Raw genomic sequence first — 18,471 nt, forward strand, 5'->3', positions numbered from 1 at the left:
AGCTCACCGCGACCGCCGCCCGGCGCCAGCCAGCCAGCCGCCTCGCGCGACCCCGGCCCCAGGCCCTCGACCCCCGCCCGGCCCTGGCCCCACAGGACACGTCCCCCCCCCCACACACACACACACACACGGCACGGCGATCCTGGTGCCACACCCGGCAGCGTGCCCACTCTCTCCCGGCCACTGCGTCCCGCCCCCGCCCAGGCCCCGTCCCGAGGCCCCGCCCCGTCCCGAGGCCCCGCCCCGTCCCCGCCCGCTCACAGCGCGCGGGCTCGGGGGCGGGGCGGAGACCGCCTGGGTCTCGCGACACCGCGGCCGCGCTCGAGTTCTCGGGCCGCCGTGTGAAGCGACGCGGACGCGGCGACTGGGCGCTTCCGCAAAAATGGCGGCGGCGGGAGGCTCCCGGCTGGCGGCCTGGGGCGGAAGGCTGCGGCGCGGGCTGGCTGCTGGCCGGCGGGCCTGGCCAAGCTCCGGGCCCGTGGCGGCGGCAGTGGTCGGCGTGGCCCTGGCGGGAGCAGGAGCAGCATGGTACCACGGCCGCGTGAACATGGCGGCGCCCCAGAGCGGCCTCACCGTGATAGCCCAGGTACGGGACGGGCTCCGTCCGGCAACCCCGCCGCGCCCCTCAGTCCTCGGACGCCCGGCGGGTGGAGGGTGCGGGTGAGGAGTGGGGTGCTGGGGCGGCCCCCGGCAGCCTGCGCCGCCCACCCGCGGGGACGGTGGGGGCGTGTCCCGTGCGCCCGGGCCCGCAGGTGCGCCCCGTGGTCCAGCTGTCCTAACAGGTGACCTTTTTAATAATAAAAGAGGCAATCGGCTGGTCGATGCTTGCCAGGTTTGATGGTCAACTGTCAGGAACAGTATCACCTGTTGTAAACCTTCATGCTTCCGCGGACTCTGAGTACCACGCAAAAGACGTTTCTTTTAAAACTACCATGTTTGAAAGTAAAGGTCATGTTCCCTGGTTCAATATCAAATTGTCACGCAAAACATTTGAACATTTGAAAAAGAGTACTACTTTTTAAATATTTAAAGGACATTTTAATTCTTTTAAGTTTATGTGTGAATATTTTTGAAAATTAAAAGCAGTATTCTTTTTCTGTTGGTTAGATTTACATTATGCCTTTCTAAGTGCCTTGAGTTCTGAAAAACTCAACGGTCAGATAAAACAAAAGAGAGGAAAGCAGGCCTTGTGAATAAAAGTTAAGGATTGACATACAGTATTTTTACTTGTATTAAATTAAGATGCCACAAAGTTAAAACAATAACTCTCCCCTCATTCTCATACCATTTCTGATGACAGGTGGAAGGATCTGTCTAACGGTGTTTTTTGTGTCAAGCAATTCAGTTTATTATCCATCTTTGGTTTCTCTGCCTCTGTTCTCAACAGCTTAATTCATCCTGTTTAGTTAATCTTCCCAAGAGTATCATTTTAACCACATGACGTACGCTTCTTCAGAAACCATTAGTGCCTCGTGCTCCCAGGATAAAATCCACATTTTTAAATTTTGTCCTGCAGAGCTATCTGTAGTCACGCTCTGACCTAGCGCTACTCAGACACACCTTCTATCAAAGGGGTTCACTCCGTGTGCCCAGAAATGGCTTCAGTTTTACCCACTCAGCAATTTGTAGATTCCAGGTTCAGTCCGTCTGTGTCACTGTGTTTTTGTGGCCCACTGCTAGCCTGTTTGTGTTTTCAATTCCTGACAGGACACTGAAACTTTACACCAGTGTGGTGTTTTGAATTCTCCCCAGCTCCCTTCCCTCCCTGCAACCTTTGGTAGTTTCAGTCCAGCTAAAGTAATACAGAAACCATTGTATTATCAATGGGTTTACAAGGTCTGTTGACACAGCATTTGCTTGATCTGCTGTTGGACCACTTTTATTAAAACAGTGGTTTTCGTCCTTTTGCCACCCCAGTGGACTTGAAGATGACCTCACCTTCCTCTCAGCAGCAGTGGCTGAATACAGCAGGAATTGAGGGGCCTGTAGTTTGAAAACTCCCTCCACCTCACTGACTCGGGTAACATTTCCCTAAGAGGGGCCTGTCAATCCCGCCGCCGCCCCGGCCGTCAGTGCCACCGCTGCTTTGGAGTCATGTGTGCATGGTCGAGAACTACTGAGATAGATGTGCTCTTGGTACACTTATATGTATTATATAGTTATTTTACTTAGCGTTGCAAGGTGGTACAGTCTTCCTGACATGGACTGAATAATAGTGATAATGTCCTTCATTTTCAGTCATCACAGTAAGTGATTTCTCCAATAAAAATAGTGAATTTATACTCACTGACTCATACACTTCAGATTTCCATTGTGACCAGTGCTTGCATTTGTGAGGGTCAGTCAGGAATTAAGGGTAGAATTCAAGCTCATGAAACAGCAGATATGTTGGCATTTCCCTTCTTTCTTTCTTTCTTCTTTCCACAATTATTGAAGTGCTACCTCTGTGCCAGGCAGTATGCAAGGAGTGGGGAATTCAAGACACGGTTCAAGTGCTTGCAGCTTGGTGCGGGGGCCTTTTTTCTTTTCTTTTTTTTTTTTTTTTTTTCTGGTACGCGGGCCTCTCACTGTTGTGGCCTCTCCCGTTGCGGAGCACAGGCTCCGGACGTGCAGGCTCAGCGGCCGTGGCTCACGGGTTGCTGCTCCGCGGCATGTGGGATCTTCCCGGACGAACCCTGTGTCCCCAGCATCGGCAGGCGGGCTCTCAACCACTGCGCCACCAGGGAAGCCCGCGGGGGCAGTTTTAATACAGGGCGATAGGGGTGGTAAGTGCTGGGTGCTCTGGGGGCACCTGGAAGAGCCCCTCCCACAAGCTTGGGTTCCTGAGCAATGACCTGTAAACTGACGCCTGTGGGATGAATGGAGTTTGCTGGGCAAAGAGAGGGGGAGGAATACTGCACGCAGGGGAACAGTGTTGCAGAGGTCTGGAGGGAGGAGTTGGACTCAGTAGGATGAGAGCTGCACGCGATGAGGTTCAGAACAGGTAGGGGTGGCAGGGAATCAGGTCATGAAGACATTTTTATCCTGAGGACAGCAGGGAGCCATCATAGGGCTTAACCTTCATGGTCCCCCAAGAATACAGGCATAGAATTCAGGGAGTCTGAATTTAAATAGAAAAAGATTACATTTTTGTTTTCATTGACCTATAACTTAACATTTTCTTCATTTCTTGTGAATGTAGGCAACTAGCTACAGAAGTATTAACAGTAACCGACAGTATAACAGCCTCAACCTCAGATCTTGTCCTGTTCTGATACAGTTGTGACAGATATCTCAAAGAATCACGTCTTTGAAATTACAGTGCTTATTAAACATGCCACCATACCATGTTATTTAATGCATAAATCAAGAATTACACGTATTACTGTATTGCAGATTTGACTTGGACCTTTGGAAAGAGTATGGAGACTTTAGTGACTCCACTTTCAATGGATTGAAAGTGAGGTCGGGAGCTGTTGAAATAATTCAGGAGAGAGTTGGTGATGGCTAAATTAGTGGATGAATTTGAAAGAAGTTTAGAAGATAAATTTGCAGAGTCTAAGTTGCAGGAGTCTTGTGTAAAATGTAATTGTATTGTTTCAGAAAATATACAGGTTCTCCCCCACTATCCAAAAGTAGAGCGTTCCTATGAAACCTTTTGTAAGCCGAATTGGCATAAAGTGAAGGAGCAGTTAGGACACGTCTTGCTAACGGATGCACAGAATAAATGGAGATGAAGCACAGATGCTCACAGACGCAGTTCAGAGCTCTGGCATCTGATGCTGAGATGCTGAATGTAGTCCCCAGGGCTGCTCTTGCTGCCTGGGCTGTGCACTGCCCCTTTAACGGCTAGCTGAAAAACAAAGGCTGAGCACTTTTTTCGTTTTTTGCCTTTTTTCGTAAAAGCGAAAATCTTCTTCAGGTTTCTTTGGGTTAGCGGAAGCGGGTACTGTGTAGGTCTTTGGTGAATTTGGTGAAAGCGAAGTGGTCTGAAGCGGGGGATCCCTACAGGAGCCCTGAACAAGTGATTACATCTGGACAACAACATATTGCTCCTACAGATATCCTTTAGGGCATGACTTGCTTTAGAGCATGTCAGCCTGTCAGTTATTTGTCTGTAACCTGCTTCCTCTGAAACATTTAAGTATATTTGAAAACTGTTCTAGATTTTAGTATTACTCTCTTTAATATTATTATATTTGATTCTGGCGTAGTAAAATCAGATAAGAAATGATAGAAGGGAGAAGACAAAATTATTCTATTATTCCAGCCCATTCTGCTTTAAAAGGATAGCTGCATTCTAACCTTGATATATTAAAAAATATAGAAAGTTATTTCATGGAGAAACAGGAGCTCTAGAGTTTTCAAGTTGCAATGGCAAAATAATTTTCTTCCTGCAGGAATTTCAATACTATGTAAAAGTTTTTTTGCTATTACTGTATTTTGTTATTGCAAGCTAGAAATAATATATTGGTAAACCAAAAACTGATGAAAACAAACATCTCCATATTACTAAGTAAATCCTCAATGGCATGTAAGATCAGACTTAAAAGTAAAGCTTTTCTGAATCATTTTGATATTATAAATCCTTGTAAATAAGGCCTAAAACTGAGGGGGGAGAGAAGTAAAGAGAAAACCATAAAGCCAAAGTTAAGTGCATTACAGTTTGCAGGTGACAGCAGTGATAATATTTTATTTGTTCTTATTGATTTGTTGCATGAGTATTTCATTTATTCTCTAAATTTTTATAATTTTTGGCCTTATATTAATTTTCAAATTATATGTGATATTGAATATATGTTTCCCTGACTTCATAATAGGATTTTTTTGGTTTGCTTTTTAATGAAAAATTTGTCCACCATGTTTAAGGTAAAGTTGTTTTGTATAACCTAGTCTATAATACTGTATAAATGTTTTTTATTCTAAATAAATCCAAATTTTTTATTCTGTAGATTCATAAGTGTCAGATTCCCTTTGATATGTTTATTTATATTTGTATTTATAAATCCTTGAAAGCGTTTCTTAACATTTAATTCATTTTTCTTTTCTTTTGTAGAACTTATCACTCCCTGCAATTATTTTATCTTCTTGTTTATTTTGTCTCCCCCAGAAGAATTGCCTCTTATCTTTTTCATCTCTATATTCTTGGTGCCTGAAACATTCACAGTCACACAATGGCACATAATAAATGTTTATACAAAGAGTAAATAAATGAACTGCACTATGTAATGAAGTGACCTTGTCTAACTTTGGTTTGATTAGTCTTTGTAGAAATAATAGGCAGGCAGTTTCTAGAAATGTTCAGAATCAGCTCAGTTACTAAATGTCCTATGTATACTCAATTACACACTTAGGGTCATAGAGACATATGCCATTTTCCCAGTAGGAAACCTAAGTAAATAAGAAACCTTGCTCTTTTCTGCTATATCCCAAGAGCCTAGAAAAGAGTCTTGTGCATAGTAGGTGTGCTAAGTATTTATTGAATGGGTAAATAAATTGATGAAATCTATAATGAAACAATAATTGGTATACCTTTGTCTCAAAAGTTTAAAGGTGGGTCCATTTCACCTATTACTGTGTATGATATTTAATTTTTAATTCATATTGTCAATGTTTATATCTGTCTTTATGCAGCAAGGTTTTGTCCTGAGCTATCACATTAAAATATCAGAATAAATTTTAGAATAAAATAAATTGCATTTTCATTCCAATTATTGAGATGCTTCAACTTGTAAACCTCAAGCCAATTAAATTATTTTTACATTTGGAAGATAATCCTGACATATGGCTAAAACCAACTGGATTAATAGACACTATATTTTGATATTGTCGTTAAATGGATGACACACACTTTGTGTAGTATTGATTACACTGACTAAAGATTTAAATACAACAAGGTCTGTCTGTTAACAACTGGCTGAATTCCTCTTGGGGGAGAATGGTTTGGGTTTGCATGACCAGTGTTTCCGTGAAGAGTCAGCCCCCTAAGGACGTGAGTGTGGCTCAGGCTCCGCGGGTGAGGGCGGGCTGCTTGCCTGAGGGCAGGAGAATTTGGAGCACGCAGGCAAGTCTGGGCGTAGGAACGGAAGGGAAGGGAGAGAGAGGCGTGGGGCTGGAAAGGGTGTGTTCTCTTACAGCCTGCTGATCTCCCCACCTCCCACCCAGTCTGAAGTCTGGTGTATTCTCAGCGCTTGGGCAGAGTGACGCGCAACGCCTGTGGTTTAAGCAGAGGCGGCATCGGATGGAGCGATGCCCAGGAGGGGCGGCTGGAGAATGCAGTCCCTCCCGTTCCCAGGCTTTTAGCAGCACTCCTGGAAGGGGTTTTTGTTTGTTTATCCTTCAGTTTTGTTGAGGTGTACTGTATATATTCAAGGTATACAACTTGATGTTTTCTTTGTGTAACAGAGATCATCAGCACAGTCAAGCTAATTAACATCCATCACCTCATGAAGTTACCATTGTGAGGTGTGTGTGTGTGTGTGTGTGTTGTCTGTGTGTGTGGTTGGTGAGAACACTCAAGATCTACCCTCCTAGTAGACCTCAAGCATATGATATAGTATTGTATGTATGGTGTATATGCATAGTCATCGTGCTGTCCACTAGGTCTCCAGGACTTATTCATCCTGCGTAACTGACACTTCTATCCTTTGATCAGCATCTCCCCAAGCCCCAGCCTCTGGCAACCACCATTCTACTTCGTTCTTCTGTGAGCTTGACTCCAGATTTCACAGATGAGTAAGCCATGTAGTATCTGTCTGTCTGTATCTGGCTTATTTCACTGAGCATAATGCCCTCCAGGATCATGCATGTTGTTTCAAATGGCAGGACTTCCTTTTTCAAGGCTGAATAGTGTTCCATCTTGTGGGTAAGGGTGTGTATCGATCTTGTCTTTATCCACTATCTGCTGATGCAGACAGGTTCTTTCCGTAGCTTGGCTCTTGTGAATAAAACTGCAGTGACCCTGGGAGTGCAGATGTCTCTTAGAGATAGCGATTTTACTTCCTTTAGATACATACCCAGAAGCAGGACTGCTGGATCATACGGTAGTTGTAGTGTTAATTTTTTGAGGGATTTTCCACAGTGGTTTCACCAATTTACACTCCCACCAACAGTGCATGAGGGTTGCCTTTTCTGCACATCCTCACCAGCACTTACCTCTTGTCTCTTTGATAATAGCCATTCTGACAGGTGGGAGGTGATACCTCATTGTGGTTCTGATTTGCATCTCCCTGATGATTCGTGATTGTCAGCACTGTTTCATATATCTGTTGGTCTTTTGTATGTCTTCTTTTTTAAAATGCTAATCAGATCCTTTGCCCATTTTTTAATCAAGGTTTTTTTGTTTTGTTTTTTTTGCCATCGACTTGAGTTCCCTATATATTTTGGATATTAACCTCTTATCAGATGTATGGTTTGTAAATATTTTCTCCCATTCCATAGGTTGTCTTTCACTCTATTGATTGTTTCCTTTGCTGTGCAGAAGCTTTTTAGTTTGATGTAGTCTTGAGAATTTTTGCTTTTGTTCCCTGTGTTTTTAGTGTCATATCCAAAAAAAAAAAAAAAAGATCATTACCCAGACCAATGTCAAGAAGCTTTCCCTATATTTTCATCTCGTAGTTTTACTGTTTTGGTTCTTACATTTAAGTCTTTAACCCATTTTGAGTTAATTTTTGTATAAGGTGTGAGATGAGGGTCCAGTTCATTCTTCTGCATGTGGCTGTCGAGCTTTCCCAACACCATTTTTTGAAGAGACTATCCTTTACCCATTATGTGTTCTAGGCACCCTTATTGAAGATTAGTTGACTGTAAATGCATGAATTTACTTCTGGTCTCTTTTTCTGTTCCATTGGTCCGTATTATCTGTTTTTATGCCAGTACCATAGTTTTCAGCACCTGCTACTTCTGGTTTCATTACTGTAGGTTTGTAATAGATTTTGTAATCAGGAAGTGTGATGCCTCCAGATTTGTTCTTCTCACTCAAGATTGCTTTGACTCTTCAGGGTCTTTTGTGGCTCTATATGAATTTTAGGATTTTTTTTCAATTTCCATAAAAAATGTCACTGAGATTTTGATAGGGATTGCTTCGAATCTGTAACTCACTTAAGTCTGTTGCTACTGAGCGGGTGAGGACAGACAGTTGAGCTTTGGGTGTGGCGGTAGGGGAGTTGTTCGTAACCTTGACAAAAGGCATTTCAGTGAAATACTGGGGGCAAATTTAATTGGAATGTGTTGAGGAGAGACTGAAGTGAGGAAGCAAAGAAAGCGAATAGAGATGCTTCTTTCTAGAAGTGTTGCTGTAAAGGGTATGAAAAGAGACACTGGCTGGGAGAATGATATAATAAGGGGGCAAAAATTGGTCCACCTCTGTGGGGGTGATTATAGGTGGAAGTCTTTGAGGAAGGAGGTTACCTGGAGTCAGACCCCAGGTAGAAGGTTGGGCTTTGAGACTAACAAGTTTTCCTCCTTCATCCTGACAGGAGTGAAAGCAGAGGGCATGGTTAACCCTAGCAGCTGGCTGTAGACAGGAGACCCTGATGGTGAGCTGCTCTGGAAAACTAGGAGGTAGAATCAGGGAAACGTGGGCGGGTCAGAAGGGTCAGAGCAGTAATGACTGCTGCCGGAGAGAAAACCCAGAGAGGGAGGGGGCGACGGGTTAACGCGTTCATGAAGAACGAGAGCTTCGAGACAGTAGTTAGGATGAATATAGGACCACTGGCCACAAACTTCTGATGGCTTGCTTTTGGTGAGTTTTTCCTATGTAGCTAAAAAATCTTACCTAACGAATTATTTTTAAGAAGCCTTGGGCTACCCTGGTGGCGCAGTGGTTAAGACTATGCCTGCCAATGCAGCGGACACGGGTTCGAGTCCTGGTCCGGGAAGATCCCACATGCCACGGAGCAACTAAGCCCGTGCGCCACAACTACTGAGCCTGCGCTCTAGAGCCCATGAGCCACAGCTGCTGAGCCCACATGCTGCAACTACTGAAGCCCACGCGCCTAGAGCCCGTGCTCTGCAACAAGAGAAGCCACCACAATGAGAAGCCCGTGCATTGCAACGAAGAGTAGTCCCTGCTTGCCACAACTAGAGGAAGCCCGCACACAGCAACGAAGATCCAATGCAGCCAAAGATTAATTAATTTTTTAAATGTCTAAAACAAAAGAAGCCTTGGTATTACGAGTTTAATGAGAAGAATATATTGCATCGTGGCATTAAATTTTAAAATTCTAAAATAGTAAGAGAACATCAAATATGGTGTTTCTTTGATATTATTTTTTATTTATTTATTTATTTATTTTTTGCTGTACGCAGGCCTCTCACTGTTGTGGCCTCTCCTGTTGCGGAGCACAGGCTCCAGACGCGCAGGCTCAGCAGCCATGGCTCATGGGCCTAGCCGCTCCACAGCATGTGGGATCTTCTTGGACCGGGGCATGAACCCGTGTCCCCTGCATCGGCAGGCAGACTCTCAACCACTGCGCCACCAGGGAAGTCCTTTGATATTATTTAAATTCACATTTTGAACTCATATTTTGTGAGTATAACCTGACTAAAACAAATGGTGGTCACAAATTTTAAATAAATAAAAGCAAGGAATGTGGATCATCATGTTTAAATAGTCAAACAGAAATATGTTAACTGGGAAAGCGATTTTGCAAGTGTCATTAGATGCAGGACTCTTTTTCTATTGCATATCAATGAGTATTTTAAAAGCTCAAATAATGTATTTAATGAAATGGAACTATTTTAATTTGCTATAAGAGCCCTGAACAATTCATAAAATTAAGTTGGCATTGCTTTCTTTTATTTCAAGTTGTCTGAGTATATTTGTGGTCATTATTTTTGTGAAAAGGGGAGGAAAGGACATTAGTAAGACATTAGCAAGAGTAAAACAATAATATATTGGAGTCTACTTGGTTGGAGTGTATTTGTGTGCCGTGCATTGGGTTTAACGATAGTACATTTAAAATTGGTATGCCGAGGGCAGTGAACTTTATAGCAACATACAGAAGTTTAATAACCATGAAACATTGTAAGCCTAATGAAGACTAAAGCTTTCTTGCAGCAGTACAGCAAGAATGCAAAGAAATTTTTACACTTTATTGCCTCAGGTAAAAATGTCTCTAGAAACACATAAGTGATGACAAAGCTTTGATGTTAATAAACCCAAATGGAAGTCCAAAATCAAAGTGTGTAAATGGCCAGATTATGAAAAAAAGATGACAAGTTATACCCTGTAATGAGATGTAATTTGTGCTTTTGGCACAGCTATTTGTCCTGCATGAATGCGAGGTGGTCTTTCCTTCCTCGTGCGATAGGACACTCTTTCTGTATCTTACTGCAAGTCTGCGGAGGTGCTTTTTGGGGAGGGGGGACAAAGGGGCCAAGAACGGAAGAAAAGCAAATTGTAATGTAAAAGCAGAAGCATTTTTTAATCTGTCCTTTTGCAATTATATTTATTTAGCTGAACCTGAGTAAAAAATTACTATTTACTCTTATTCTATAAAGCATATGTTCTGGTAGATAATGCATTCAAATTAATGCTTTTGTTACTGTGAGTTTTGGAGTTTTATGAATTATAACAGTGTATAAACATATCCTAAGCCATCAATAGTAGCAGTATGTGAACTTAAAATTTACATTAAAAAGTGGTAAATATTTGGTAAAGTAAGCCATAGTAGATATCTTCTCTTAATGTGCTCTCCATAAAAAAGACTGTTAAATGTTTCAGATTATAAATAATTTCAATATAGAAATAATACTTAATGGATTGTATATTTAAGCACAGCCTGGTCTATATAGAAACTTTTCACTGACATCTGTGAAAGTTTCATGAATGTGTGGTATGCAGAATAAAAGTTGTGATTACTCTCCATTAAGAAATACAGCCTTATAAAATCTTCAGTTTATCCACATGTGTATTGTATGATTGATGTGCCTGTGCTAGCAGTTGTGCAGCTTCAGTGTTTCCTGCTACACAAGCGTAGTTCCAGGCGGCTCCCTCCTCTGTCCTCATCACTTGGCTGCTGTGCGCCCTAGACGTGCAAACCATCTTTAAAATTAGACAAAATGAGCCTTAAATAGGAAAGCACAGTGTTTTGTCACAAATTGTTTTATCACTAGATACTCCAAAACAAAATATGATTGGCTTAGTCTGTCTGCTATTTGGGAATATCAGTCATTTTTCTCATTTGCTAGTATGCACAATTAGAAGATTATACATAATAAGAAAGTATAAATGGGTTAGTTTCTGTGTTTTTGAGTGTGTGCAGTGTATAAATACCAAGAGATTAAATCACACTATTAGGTGTTTTAAAGACAAAATATGTTTCAGTTTAAATCTGGTCGTAGTTGACCAGTTACGAGCCAGCTCAGATCAGAAGCAGATCCCTAGTAGGGCTTCTGCCTCTGTTCAGACCCACGTTGGTGGGGCGTTCTGGAATGCTTGGATTTGCTCCAGGGCTGAAGTCAGGGTCAGGAGCCTGCTCTTGTGGTGCATCCTGCTCTGAGTGCGTGGCTTCGGCCGCTGCCGAGGAGAGGCAGCGGAACAGCCGAACACCTCCTGACGTTCCTCCAGTGACAGTCCCGCTTGTGCTGGAGTGTGATGTGAAAGGCTCCGACTCCCCGAGTGAGCTACTTTAGTGCGCAGCAGGAGGGAGTGGTGATAAGGGAACATTGCGGTTTAACCAGGAACTGCTGCTGTAGAAAGACGACAGTGAGGGTTATCCTGTGAGCCAGACACACTTTTCTTTCTTAAAAACTTAATACTAACCATATTTTATTTGTAATTGAAGCTTGACTTTATTTAATACTGCAACTGTTTTGTTTTTAAAGTAGGACTTTGTATTTTATTAGTACTGCCATTAGGCAGTGATTAAATCCGTCTTCAATTACAGTCATGAAAAGATTGCTCCTTAAAACACTAAAGAAATGCTGTTTTATTATGGTTATTGAAATTTCTTGAAATATATTAGGAAGGGAGTTCCAGCTGTTGGCTCTTTCTTAATTCTTAAAGATTACTTACTTATGTTGGCTTTTTTCTTATTGAGATATGTGTATATTATAGAAAATTTAGGAAAAGTGGCCAAAAGAAACACATAAGAACCATTTTGCCTCTTCATGACTTGAAGAGACTAGTCACTGTTAAAGCTTTGGGTGTTGTATCTTGAGTGAGAAGGTTTTTATTAAAACCTTCTCACTCAAGATACAACACCCAAAGCTTTAACAGTGACTAGTCTCTTCAAGTCACTTAAAACTTATTTAAAACTTTGCAAGGCAGTGTTAAGGTATTAACAACTATCGTTCTCTCATGTTTTAGAAATAAAGCCAATGGCTCTGAAGTTAAGAAATGAGTGTGGGGACTTCCCTGGTGGTGCAGTGGTTAAGAATCTGCCTGCCAAGACGGGAATAAAGACACAGACCTACTAGAGAATGGACTTGAGGATATGGGGAGGGGGAAGGGTAAGCTGTGACAAAGTGACAGAGTGGCATGGACATATATACACTACCAAACGTAAAATAGATAGCTAGTGGGAAGCAGCCGCATAGCACAGGGAGATCAGCTCGGTGCTTTGTGACCGCCTGGAGGGGTCGGATAGGGAGGGAGGTGCAAGAGGGAAGAGATATGGGGATATATGTATATGTATAGCTGATTCACTTTGTTATACAGCAGAAACTAACACACCATTGTAAAGCAGTTATACTCCAATAAAGATGTTAAAAAAAAAAAAAAAGAATCCGCCTGCCAATGCAGAGGACACAGATGCGAGCCCTGGTCCGGGAAGATCCCACATGCCGCGGAGCAACTGAGCCCGTGTGCCACTACTGAGCATGTGTTCCACAACTACTGAAGCCCGCATGCCTAGAACCCGTGCTCCGTAACAAGAGAAGCCACCGCACCGCAACGAAGAGTAGCCCCCGCTCGCCGCAACTAGAGAAAGCCCGCGCAGCACTGAAGGCCCAATGCAGCCAAAAAATAAATTAAATAAATAAATTTTTAAAAAAAGAAAGAAAGAAATAAGTGTGGTTCCAGAGAGGTCGTTCTAGTGACAGTGAGCTGTCGCTGCCCTCTTGGAGACCACCTCTTGCCCCTGTCTCCTCGCTCTCCAGGCTCTTTTCGTCTGTATTGCTCTTTAGTTGTTTCTCTGTTAGAGGCTGTGAGTATTTATTATGCTTGCTTATATAGGGCAGTGCCTGGTTTGGGGAAGGCAGCCTACATGGCTTTAGCCCATATCAGCGAAAAGAGAAAGTGATGTGAAAATCAGAATTGTGCAGATACACATATAAGACTTTATTAAGACCAAACTTTTATTCGAATTTTTTATACAACGATGATGTCCTTTAGTACTTTGCCTTATTCTGGCTATACAGCGGTTGTGTATTTTTTATTTTAATTAATATGCTTTAGCTGGTGGAAAACGTAAGACATTTTTAAAGGACTTGGAATTAATTGTTTTCTCATTTTATATTTAGTCCTGCTGGAGAAAACTTTTTCTGTTCAATTTTAAGAGTCCTCTACAGCCATGTGATGAGAACGTATCATCTCAGAGTTAATTAACTGTACGCTGTTCTAACATGAGCAGTGCTTAGAATTGGAGCTTTTTTTTTTTTTAACTAATTGTTATTATTTTTTTTTTTTTGCGGTACGCGGGCCTCTCACTGCTGTGGCCTCTCCCGTTGCGGAGCACAGGCTCCAGACACACAGGCTCAGCGGCCATGGCTCACGGGCCCAGCCGCTCCGCGGCATGTGGGACCTTCCCGAACCGGGGCACGAACCAGTGTCCCCTGCATCGGCAGGCGGACTGTCAACCGCTGCGCCACCAGGGAAGCCCTTAATTGTTATTGTATTTTACCATATTATTACTCAGGTTTGCTGATTCATCTTTGTCATTTATTCTTTTTTTATATTTATTTTATTTATTTTTATTTTTGGCTGCATTGGGTCTTAGTTGTGGCATGTGGGATCTTTCTGTTGTGGCGCGCGGGCTCTTCATTGCAGTGCGTGGGCTTCTCTCTAGTTGTGGCGCACGGGTTCCAGAGTGTGAGGGCTCTATAGTTTGCAGCACGTGGGTTTAGTTGCCCCGCAGCATGTGAGATCTTAGTTCCCCGACCAGGGATCGAACCCACGTCCCCTGCATTGGAAGGCGGATTCTTAACCACTGGACTGCCAGGGAAGTCACCTGTCATTTATTCTTTGAATAGGTTGAGAATATGATAAAAGTTATGTACTCTCTCCCAAAAAGCTCATACAGTGTTTTCACCTATAATTTCCAGGAGTCACAAGCACCAGGAAGCATTGTAGTGTGGGGTTATGCGGCTCTGCTTTAAATTTTTAGGTTACGTTCTTGTCACTTCTAGGTTCTTAGTATTTGTCCTTCTTTTTTTTTTTTTTTTTTTTTGCGGTACGCGGGCCTCTCACTGTTGTGGCCTCTCCCATTGTGGAACACAGGCTCCGGACGCGCAGGTTTAGCAGCCATGGCTCACGGGCCCAGCCCCTCCGCGGCATGTGGGATCTTCCTGGACCGGGGCACGAACCCGCGTCCCCTGCACTGGCAGGCGGACTCCCGACCACTACGCCACCAGGGAAGCCCTGTCCTTCTTTACGTTACAAAATGTTTCAGGTGTTATATCTAAAATTATTTTCAAGTAAACTGTTTTGATCCTGTCACTGCGTTACTCTTTGGTTTTGGATATTACCCTCAGATCAGATAATTTACAATATTTACCTTTACTTTATGGTATTAACTCTTCCCTTTTACCAGTACTTCACTTCTGTTCTGACTGTACATTCTCTTTTCTAGCCCAGTGTGCCTTCTGTTAGCCCTGTTGTACTAGCTTATCCTGTGTACACCTTTATAAATGTCACAGATGCCTTGGTCTATTACCATATCCCTCTCCTTTAAATCATAAAGATCCATTATCCAAGAAAGTGTCTTCAGGTTTATTCTCTTTACCCTCTAGCATGCGAGTGAGGTGGGTCATTCAGGAACTCAGAGCGTAAACTATGATTTCATAGTAACATTTTTAATATTGGTAATAATATAACTATATAAAGTTCTTTTATTATAAGTTAAAAGAGTATCTAAACAACAGCCATGAATATTTAGAAACTAATTTTACACTAAACAAAGTGACAAAATTCATCCAAGTCTTTAAATATTCAGAGTAACTTTTTGGGACTTGGCTAGCAATTCAAGTTTGGAGATTAGGGTTGCCTGAATCATTTCAGAACTTCAGGCTCTATTTTAGCCTACAAATATCTGTTCATTCTTTTTCCCTACTTTCTTCCCTAATCCTAGTTAAGATTCAACTAGGATTATTCTCTTGATTATAAAGAGCACAGGAGTAAATTCACCACCAAATACATTTTAAAAGGGAAAGATCACCCAAGTGCTTGTTCTGACCATGCCAACCCTTAAATATGCATGTAAGAACTATCCTGAACTATACGTTTTCACTGGTTTTGTGTCTCATATAAGATTCTAAAATTCTCAAGGGTCGAGATAAGGATTTTTCTGAAACATGCACCCAAAAACTTCGTATTTGGTTCAGGCCTCACTGTTGCCTGGGCAAATGCTAACAATTCTGCTCACTTAGTATATGATTCACTGGCACAGTTTTCTCCTGCTTCTGCCCTGTACGTGAAGGCGAGATGTGGAAACTCGGGTATCCTCGTTGGATGCCACCTGTCGTTAAAGGCAGAGAAGGGTGGTGACGTTGAAGGGAAAAGGGGCTGAACACTAGCAGTGCTGGCAGTAGAAGTGGGAAAGTGGGGATTCTCTTCAGCTTGTTTATTTAGCGGTTGTTTACTTTAGTTATGTTAGGTGCCACCTTAAAGCAAATAGCAGATTCTATTATAGAATCTTTTAAAATCCTCACTGTTAAAGTATCTTCAGAAATTACTAAATGAGAGCGTGGATGTCTTACGAGCATGAAATATGTCCAAAGAATCAGGTAAAAGCAAAAAGGGAGATTTTGGCAAGTCCTTGCCAGTTCTTAAACGATTTGTTCTATGTTTATGTTTTACAGATAAAAAGCAGAGCTTTATTGAACAATAAATTAATTTGCCAAAATGTGTAATCATATATGTGCATTACTTTTTGTATCATGTAATCTATGTATCACTTTATTTACCGGTGATTTAATTTATAAACAGAAATGACATGCATCTTAGTACCTTTTTTGTGAAAGTAGTATCTTTATGTGTTTTGTCAATGCTTGGTAAAATGTTCAGCTCATCCCCTGCTCATTTGCTACAAATACATTTTAATCAAAACTTTTATCTTAGACATGCTGTATTGTTATGTCCACGAACTCCAAGCGGAAGCTGAAAAAATCCATTACAACCCAAACCAAACATGATATAAGGCCTGAAATCCATCAGATTCTTCAGATTTACAGACAGAAAGTGCACAGCAGCTGGTGCAGCACAGTTTCATAGCATCTGTTTCTGAGATTCCATGGCTTGTGCAATAGGCGCAAAATAAGCAATATCCTTTTGGTACAGTTAACACTGCCACCCCCTGTCCACAGCTTTGCCTCTGTGCTCCTGTTATGAAGGCATTTTTAAAATCTAAAGTAATTAACAGTATGCAATAATTTGTGGTTGTAATAAGAGGAAATAATTGTGTGCACACTTGGGTGCACTTGTGCATACCTAGCTACCTAAAGATATTTTAATAAATTATTAATAGGGTTTAAAATACAGAAGCACAAAACCCTTTCGCATATTGGTTCAAGGACTGAAATCTATTTTTAAATTGTTATTTTTAAATATCACACTTCAAGTTTGGAATTGATTCCCATTCATAAAGATTCACTCATTCCTGGCACACTTTTTTAACCATTTAACATATTAACCAAAGGAAGGCATGCCGGGGGCAGACAGATGCAGTGCAGAGTCACCAGGGCTTTGATGAGCGTTTACTGAGTCCTGTACACTCGCTCTAGGACACCCTAACCCAGAATGGACGCTGGGGGAGGGCTCTTAGAGGAGGGAGTACCGGAACCCTAACAAATGAAAGGGCCAGAAGCAGCTGTCACCCGCTTAGCTTCGTGAGGTTTAATAACCATCAGAAGCGATAAGTGGTTATTTAATCTGTCTTCTGGAAAGATGTGCAGCAAAGGTTTATTAAAGCTCATCAGAGGTAGCAAGGTGAAAACTGAAGCTAAGGACGCACCAGCAAACCTTGTCAGTTTCAGGAAAATTATGTTAGCAAAGACTAAAACTAAGGTTGACATTTAAAATTAGTACCGTATTTGTCTTGTACAAGACCGATTCATAAAAATAATAGTATCAGTGGACTTTTAAAATAGAAATGTAACTTCTGTTTTTAATAGGAAATTGCATATCTGCCCCTTCCTTCAAGCTTTCATTATTTTTCCATTTATCTGAAGGTTTTCAAAAAATTTGTTCTATTTTTGGGATAAAATTTGTATGCAAGCAACATGTTGCTGTTTGGGGTTTTTTCTTCTTGTTTTTTAACTAATTCCAGTCTTTGACCAAATTTTGTGTAGGGTTAGGGTGTGGGGCTTAAGGGACTTGGTGGTAGAGAGGCAAACTGCCATCAGTATTCAGCCACAAGCTTTAAAAAGCCATCCTCACTATGTGCTTCCTGTAAACCGAGGAAGCATGTAGCGGGGACAGTCTTTTGCTGGGGACTGGGGGTATGGAAGCCTGAGCGGATCATGGAGAATGTGGGAGCATGGGGGGAAAGCAGTGCAAAATACTGTATGGATGAATCACTTTCCTTCTGGAATCCTAAACTATAAAATACGTACAGCTACAGACTGCAGCTGTTGCCCGTGGAGGGATGGGAGAAAGGCGAGAAGGGATCCTTTAATCCATCCCCTCTTCACTCCACACTGTGTGTGTTGTAGGATATGATATCCTAAATGTTGTTAACCCTCTTGGTAGCCTCTGTTTATGACTCAGCCCTTCGATAGCAGCACTTTCCCCAGGCATACTTGAAGTTCTCAGTTTTGAGGAGACTTTTTTGCATGCGTTTGTAAGGGTCCTGAAATTAGATCGTAGCTTATATCACAAAAGGCTCCTTGTTAAGCTCTGCTGTACTTCTCAGTTGCCTGAAGAAGAGAGATCACAACCGAGATAAATTTGCTCATACCAGACCTGTTAGGCGTCTTCTATTTAAATTTAATTATATAATAATGAAAAATATTAGTTTGGTGCATCTCTGTCTCTTTTTTTTTTTTAGTTCCCTGTGCTATACAGTAAACCCTTGTTGTTTATCTATTTTATATATAGTAGTGTGTATCTGTTAATCCCATACTCCTAATTTATCCCTGCCCCCTTTCCACTTTTGTAACCATAAGTTCGTTTTCTGTGTCTGTGAGTCTGTTTTTGTTGTTGTTGTTTGTTTTGTTTTTTATTTATTTTTGGCTGCATTGGGTCTTTGTTGCTGCATGTGGGCTTTCTCTAGTTGCGGTGAGCAGGGGCTACTCTTCCTTGCGGTGCGTGGGCTTCTCATTATGGTGGCT

At 42.0% G+C, this 18,471-nt stretch overlaps 1 protein-coding gene across 1 annotated transcript in view; it reads left to right on the forward strand.

Moving 5' to 3' along the window:
* The first annotated feature begins 352 nt into the window (after window positions 1-352).
* MICU2 (mitochondrial calcium uptake 2) overlaps window positions 353-18,471 on the forward strand; it is an 82,761-nt gene continuing 64,642 nt past the window's right edge. The window contains exon 1 of the mRNA XM_079721662.1: window positions 353-586. Coding sequence (XP_079577788.1) covers window positions 383-586 — 204 coding nt within the window. The 5' untranslated portion in view covers window positions 353-382. The remainder of the gene's footprint in view (window positions 587-18,471) is intronic.

The sequence above is a fragment of the Hyperoodon ampullatus genome, assembly GCF_949752795.1.
Source record: "Hyperoodon ampullatus genome assembly, chromosome: 16".
In the NCBI taxonomy this organism is placed as follows: Eukaryota; Metazoa; Chordata; class Mammalia; order Artiodactyla; family Ziphiidae; genus Hyperoodon; species Hyperoodon ampullatus.